We start from the raw sequence: 7968 nt of genomic DNA, 5'->3' as shown, positions 1-7968 counted from the left end.
GGTCGCCCGTCGGAGTAGCATGGCAAATGTGCTAGATGCCCCATCTTCTTTATACATGTCCTAGTTTGTGGTACTTGCATTGTATATATACCAAATTCATATCCCTCTCCTTCTCTCAACCCTAAATGAAATGTTTTATGAAAAGTTTCCTCTTTCTAGAGGATAATAAACATGCGGTACCTGACTTGTTAGTGCAGTAGCAAATGGTAATGGGTTAGTATTACATACTCCCTCTGTTCGGAATTACTTGTCACAAAAATAGATAAGAATGGACGTATCTACAACAAAAATACATCTAGAAGAGTAATTCCGAACGGAGGGAGTAGTAGATTAATTGATTGCAGGCTATAGCTTCTCTTTTGAGTGTGATTCGGAATATATAGAATATTCTAGCATATCCCTTCTGCCTATATTTGGCGGCAGGAAGTTAAGCGGACAGTTCAAGCAATTGGTATCTTGTCCAGTGAGGCGAACTCCCTGTGTCCGAGCCACATCCATCCAGTAAAAATAAATAAAAGGCGACCGTAATCATTTTTACAGGACTCCCTGCAGCCGCCACCTTCTCCAAACCCAAGTCCAGACGAATTAAGAACCTTCCGGAATTCACACCCTCATTAATCTCCCACGTTTTGCAGCATTCTAACTAGTAAGTGATTAACTTCCACGCAAAAAGGGCAAAAAAAGGCGAGCAACTTTCAGGTATTGGCGTGCGTCCGTATCGCACCCGGCCAAGAAGCAGGAGGAGTTGTAGCGTGACACCTCGGAGGGAGGCAGAAGCGGACGAGCTGGCCGGGCTGGAGGCCTCTCCATCCGAGTCTATCAAGTCTAGCCAGTCTGCACAGGCGACCTACTATAAATAGCCACCCACACACACGAGACACTGCCTCGCCTCAAGAACCCCCTTCTCATCAAGAATTAAGCTGCGTTTTGCGTCAGGTTGATCAGAAAAAGGTACACGGGAGGCGCCTTTCCTCTTCTCCGTCTCCGTTCCGACGATGCGGCCGGGGTTCCGCTCGATTTCGCCTAGGAATCTGTGGCCGGCTGTTGGATTGTGCGGCCAATCTCATTTATTTTTGCGGGGGTTCGATGATCGGAACTTGGTTCGGATGGTATTTGGGGGGAAAAGGCCCGTCCTTTCCTGAAATCGGCCGCCGTGGCTAGGGCGAGGTGGCGGCGTCAGGATTTACTCATCGTCTTTGCGCCGCGATTGAGGGCGAGATTTGATCGCCTGCCTGCTGATGGTTTCTGGGGTTTGTTTGATCTGTGGCTGCTGTTGCAGGGACTGACGGCGACAAAGGGGGGGAGAGGGTTTTCTCGTTGGGGGAAATGGCGCGCAATGCGGCGGACAAGGCGACCTCCATCGACGCGCAGCTGCGGATGCTGGCGCCCAAGAAGCTCTCGGAGGACGACAAGCTGGTGGAGTACGACGCGCTCCTCATCGAGCGCTTCCTCTGCATCCTCCAGGGCCTCCAGGGGGACAAGATCAGGGAGACGGTAGTGCCCCCCTCCCTCGATCCATCCATGTTATCCTGCTCTTTCTTTTCAGTTACCTGTTGATTGATTTAGGTGGTAATTTTAATACCATGTCCTGTTTTCATTTGTGCTGCATTGCACGGTTTGCACGATTAATCTAGCTAGATAGACATGTTGTTTTTGCTAGTGTGGGATTCACTGTTCCTGTTCTTCAAGGTTTGTGCTCTAAAGGTGGCAATGTTGCACTTGATAACACATACCAGTACCAAGTCCTTTGGCAGTAGGTTATAATCCTGAGGTTCTACCATTTAGTTATTCCTGGACAGTAGATATTCCTGGACTACTATTCTCTTTATTCAGTTATATGTTAGCCGTTGTTTGAGCGCGTAAACATGATATTCAAATATTTAACAATAGTAGGTATGCCGCGACGTGTGGCTCATGCCGTAACATACTGTACGAGCATGCCCCTTTTGTTTTGAACATCACCTTTTTAGATGTCGTTTTCGAACGCGGCAAGTCAAACTTTTAAATCTTTGACCGCTAATGTACAGAAAATTATTTTGATCTGTCGTGTGCATATACTTCTCATTATGTTTTAGTGACATGTAACTAAAAAATGTAACGCTCAAAGGCACCACATGACAATATTGGAGACTATGTCCATCTCCAAAACGACACCTAAAAGAGCAGGCAGTACCTCTCTTTGTCGATATGCGTTAACTTATGGATATGATGTGTTGCGTTCTTCTAAAAATGGACAGTATTCAAAGTTCTGCTTGCAGTATTTTAATTTATGTTGTTCTATATTATTGTGCCAACAGGGACCACTGCCCTGTTTATTCAGTGCTATAAGCCTGTAAACTTCACTGCAGTATTTTGATTTTATCGTCGAGTATTTTGGGCATTTCTTAGCTATGTGATATCATGCTGAAAGTTTGATGGATAACTTAATTTTTGTTGATCATTTGTTGTGAATGGCTTGATTCTATTGATCTTTTTATTGCTGTATCAGCAGGAGATAGGTCATTAGCCACTTTACCATTTGGTTTTATTTTCTTACTGTTGTTTTACCTAATTTATGATTCTCACTGTTTGTTCTTCAACTTAGTATATGAAGTTTCTTTCGCTCACCGAAACATCTAAAATGAGTTTGCACTTATATTGGTATATGTAGGTCCAGGAATGCTATGAGTTAGCTGCTGAGTATGAACGCACACTTGACCCTAAACAGCTGGATGAGATTGGGAATCTGTTAGCCCGGTTGGATCCTGAAGACTCCATCGTGACAACCAAGTCATTATCACACATGCTTATCCTGGCAAACTTGGCTGAGGAGGTCCAGATTGCGTACCGAAGGAGACAGAAACTAAAAAGCGGTGATTTTGCTGATGAAAATTCTGCAACAACTGAATCAGACATAGAGGAGACCCTAAAAAGGCTAGTTTGTCAGCTCAAGAAGTCGCCACTGGAAGTATTTGATGCCCTCAAGAATCAAACGGTCGACCTGGTATTGACAGCACATCCAACTCAGTCGGTCAGGAGGTCATTGCTCCAAAAACATGGCAGGTCAGTTTTCTAATTTCGACAATTCCTATAGATAATAAGATGGGATTTGTGAAATAAAACTTTGAAGTGTTGCTTATGGGTTCACTGCAACCTTGCACCACGTTCAATATTATATTGTGCACAGTGCCAGAGAAATATATGTTACTGATATGCATGTATTTATGGCCTTGTATGATTTTGTTTACTTTCTATTTGTAGGATAAGGAATTGCTTAACACAACTTTATGCAAAAGACATAACTCCAGATGAGAAGCAGGAACTTGATGAGGCGCTTCAGAGAGAGGTAATTTTGTCTTTCTAGGAACTTGGGTAGGCACGTTGCTACTCTATTCACTGATCAGTTAGACTTTCATCTTCATTAAAGATTATACAAGAACGTGGTTCTGATTTCTTATATAAATTCTTATCTGCAGATTCAAGCTGCCTTCAGAACTGATGAAATCCGACGGGCACCTCCTACTCCACAGGATGAAATGCGTGCTGGAATGAGTTACTTCCATGAGACAATATGGAAGGGTGTACCCAAGTTCTTACGGAGGGTAGATACTGCTCTTAAGAACATTGGCATAAAAGAGAGAGTGCCTTACAATGCCCCTCTCATTCAGTTCTCTTCTTGGATGGGTGGTGATCGTGATGGTATACGACACATCTCTCACATCCTGTTTGCAATTTTTTTTTTAAATATCATTCCAATATGATGTCGATGGCAGGGAATCCAAGAGTCACACCAGAGGTCACAAGGGATGTATGTTTGTTAGCAAGAATGATGGCTGCTAACTTGTACTATGCACAGATAGAGGATCTGATGTTTGAGGTAAAAAATTTAAAATCTACTATTCAAATGAGTGCTGTGATGGTGTATTGAAGTCTGAAGATTCTTTTTATTATCTGCAGTTATCTATGTGGCGCTGCAGTGATGAACTACGCGTAAAAGCTGATCAATTACACCGTGCGTCAAAGAAAGACACAACAAAACACTACATAGGTACATGTACCACGATGATAAAAAAATACATGCGCTCCTTGCCTGTTATTATATTTTACTGTATTATATAAGCAGTGTTGAATGTCATGCATTGCCAAATGTTTGATCAAATTATTTATTAGCCTGTGCATGACCAATTTTAACACATTTATATGTATGTTAGCGTTAGTTATCAATGTGAATTGACTCGATCAGACTTGCCGCCACATCTTCTGAATTCTCAGATAATTAGGACCTTTTTGCACCTTTTGTATCAGAACCTGGATAGGAAGAGAAAACCACAGAAATGTGAACTACACTCGATTAAAATGAGAGTTCTTTTTTCATTATTTTCTTTATGTGGTAATCTTTTATTGTTCTCCTTCATTGGTTACAGTGGAACTTATTTCGGGCTTACTACATGAATAGTGGTCCCAACCATTTCTGCATCAGTCCTGTTGTGTTGTTTACTTGTTTTCCTTGCCTTCTCTATGACTTCGATGAATTAGGTAGCGCCAAGTGCATGCTAACATGCTGTCTTGAATTCAGAGTTCTGGAAGCAAGTTCCTCAAAGCGAACCCTATCGTGTAATACTGAGTGATGTCAGAGATAAACTGTACAATACGCGTGAGCGATCACGCCATTTATTAGCCAGTGGGTTTTCTGAAATTCCCGATGATGCAATCTTCACTGATGTTGAGCAGGTATCTACAAGTGAATTTAGAGTGATTTTACTTTTTGTCAGGCTAAAATTTATACATTTCTTACTCGCTTGTACGTTCAACACTGTAAGATAATTTATTGGAGGTCAAACTTCTCCAAGATATGCATTACCATAGCCGTTTCATGTATCGTATATCTCACCTTTATTTCTTCTTCTGCAGTTCTTGGAGCCTCTTGAACTCTGTTACAGGTCCCTCTGTGCCTGTGGTGATCACACTATTGCAGATGGCAATCTTCTCGACTTTTTGCGGCAAGTGTCAACATTTGGACTATCCCTTGTTAGACTAGATATCAGGCAAGAATCTGAAAGACACACTGATGTTATGGATGCCATAACTAAATACCTTGGGGTAGGATCATACCGTGAATGGTCAGAGGAGAAACGCCAAGAATGGCTACTATTTGAGCTCAATGGAAAGAGGCCGCTATTTGGTCCTGATCTTCCCAAGACAAACGAAGTTGCTGAGGTTTTAGATACATTCCATGTGTTAGCTGAACTTCCATCTGATAGCTTTGGTGCGTACGTGATATCCATGGCAACAGCTCCTTCGGATGTTCTAGCAGTTGAGCTTCTGCAGCGCGAATGTCATGTGAAGAAGCCACTGAGAGTTGTGCCGTTGTTTGAAAAACTAGCAGATCTGGAAGCTGCACCAGCAGCTCTGGCACGACTCTTCTCCGTTGAGTGGTACAGAAACAGAATCAATGGAAAACAAGAAGTAATGATTGGTTATTCAGATTCTGGGAAGGATGCTGGCCGTTTCTCTGCTGGTTGGCAACTGTACAAAGCTCAAGAGGAGCTTATTAAGGTTGCTAAGGCTTTTGGGATTAAGTTGACTATGTTTCATGGACGAGGAGGGACTGTTGGAAGAGGTGGGGGTCCTACCCATCTTGCTATACTGTCACAACCTCCAGAGACAATCCATGGATCACTTCGGGTAACTGTTCAAGGTGAAGTCATTGAGCAGTCCTTCGGGGAGGAGCATTTGTGCTTTAGAACGCTTCAACGGTTTACAGCTGCTACTCTTGAACATGGTATGCATCCACCAATCGCACCAAAACCAGAGTGGCGTGCTTTGATGGATGAAATGGCTGTTGTTGCCACAGAAGAATACCGATCCATTGTCTTCCAAGAGCCACGATTTGTTGAATATTTCCGCCTTGTAAGTCTGCATTCTAATTCGTGTTTCTTTTCATCAGTTTACCTTTTTTTTGGCTAAATAGTGTTCTACAATATATCTTTTTAGATAAGGTAATATAGATTACATTTAGCACACAAAGTTTCAATTGTAGCTTCTCTTTAGCGCACGTAGTTTCACTAGGGTTATGTCAAAGTGGGAACTCGGCAAGCTACATAAGGAAGTTACACCATACAACTATTTCAATGAACTTATTTATACTGCTTTGTATTGTCTTCATTGGCCACAAAAACAAGGAAACTGGTGTGATAGTCCTTCACAGTTCTTATGCTAATTATTGTTCTAGTGGTATGCACAAGTGATCCTGATTTTGCAATTTCTCTGGCAAATAGGCAACACCAGAGCTGGAATATGGCAGGATGAACATTGGAAGTAGGCCATCAAAACGGAAGCCAAGTGGAGGCATCGAATCGCTGCGTGCGATTCCTTGGATATTTGCCTGGACGCAGACCAGATTCCACCTGCCAGTGTGGCTTGGTTTTGGCGCAGCATTCAAGCATGTCCTGCAGAAGGATATCCGTAATCTTCAAACCCTAAAGGAGATGTACAATGAGTGGCCGTTTTTCAGGGTTACAATAGACTTGGTTGAGATGGTGTTTGCCAAGGGTGACCCTGGTATAGCGGCTCTGTATGACAAGCTGCTGGTTTCTGATGATTTATGGCCGTTTGGGGAGCGTCTTCGAGCAAACTATGAAGAAACAAAGCAACTTCTTCTACAGGTGATTCTCTAACACCTCTACGCATTCTTTGCAATACCATTTTGATTTTAATATGCCTCCAACCGTGGACATCTACCAAATTTGCAAACCATACAATTTTTTATATATCTGATGGCAATTTAGCAGCTGTCATACAAAAAAATTGATGCATAAACTGGAATGGTGTCACCAATTTTTTTCACTGTTATCTTGTCCCTCACTGCCATGTAACTCTGAAAATGTTCAGGTAGCTGGGCACAAGGACCTCCTGGAGGGCGATCCTTACCTGAGACAGAGCCTGCGGCTCCGTGATTCTTACATCACAACGCTGAATGTCTGCCAAGCCTACACACTGAAGCGTATCAGGGACCCTAGCTTCCATTCACAGTCTGGGCCTCATCTGTCCAAGGAGATCATGGAGTCCGGGAAGTCGGCCGCCGAGCTCGTGAAGCTCAACCCGACGAGCGAATATGCGCCGGGGCTCGAGGACACCCTCATCCTGACCATGAAGGGCATCGCCGCCGGTATGCAGAACACCGGCTGAAGTGCAAACCTGAAACTGTTATGTTGTGTGAGACGGTGTGGTGCAGTAGACGCTTTTGGTGCATCCTTGTCTTTTATGTATGGTCTGGACCAGTTGAGCCAAACTGTGACATTTGCCTGCTTGGCGCGTTATGTTAATTAGTTACTCTATAATATTATATGTCGAACTGTCTTTTCTCTTTTTGACATGGAACGAACTGTCTTTGTTCATACAACAATGCTTTTCCTTTGTGATGGACAACTATCTGAGGATTTCTCTTTACCTCCCGTGACTGCAGCGGTTAGGACAGTCATTCCCTCCAAGCTTCATCGGCAAATTTGTGGATCCACCTGCTCCCTGCCTGCCGTTGGAGCAGCCGGTGGCGGGGATCCCGGTGCCTCGGCTTCGACCAGTAGTTTAGGCCGGGTGGACTTTCGGTTTCTGATTCTCGTCGGATTTGTCCATCGGAACGGAGGGACGTCAGAGCTCTAGTGTAGATTTCTGGCATCTCCTTCAAGTGACGAGGTTAGTGTTTCTTGCCGTGCATTCGCGACACTGAGATTTAGTGTTAGGCGCTTTAGATCGATTCAATGGTTTAGAGCATCTCTAATAGATGGTCTAAATTTTGACGGTTCAAAATTAGAGATGTAAAATTTAGACCGTCAAAAAATGCGTTTTGGAGCTCCGAAAAAAGGCCAACTCCAACGGATGATCCAAATTCATGGTTCAAAAAAGCAACTCTAATAGATGGTCCAAATTCATGGTCCAAAACCAGCCAGCAGTTGCTGTCCAGCCACTGTACAGCCATACATATTGCACAAA

General features: G+C 43.4%; 1 protein-coding gene across 1 annotated transcript; it reads left to right on the top strand.

Annotated features, from left to right (window-relative positions):
* Positions 1 to 800: 800 nt before the first annotated feature.
* LOC119277043 (phosphoenolpyruvate carboxylase, housekeeping isozyme) lies at positions 801 to 7352 on the top strand. The gene is made up of 11 exons (XM_037558251.1): positions 801 to 951; positions 1280 to 1494; positions 2651 to 3042; positions 3241 to 3325; positions 3456 to 3678; positions 3753 to 3856; positions 3937 to 4027; positions 4556 to 4710; positions 4891 to 5889; positions 6258 to 6644; positions 6871 to 7352. Exons 2-11 carry the CDS (start codon positions 1327 to 1329, stop codon positions 7165 to 7167), a joined length of 2901 nt encoding a protein of 966 aa, XP_037414148.1. The 5' UTR covers positions 801 to 951; positions 1280 to 1326; the 3' UTR covers positions 7168 to 7352.
* The last annotated feature ends 616 nt before the right edge of the window (positions 7353 to 7968 follow it).

Source organism: Triticum dicoccoides, chromosome 3B (genome assembly GCF_002162155.2).
Source record: "Triticum dicoccoides isolate Atlit2015 ecotype Zavitan chromosome 3B, WEW_v2.0, whole genome shotgun sequence".
NCBI lineage: Eukaryota > Viridiplantae > Streptophyta > Magnoliopsida > Poales > Poaceae > Triticum > Triticum dicoccoides.
The sequence above is the reverse complement of the archived record's forward strand: the minus strand, read 5'-3'. Positions and strand labels throughout refer to the sequence as shown.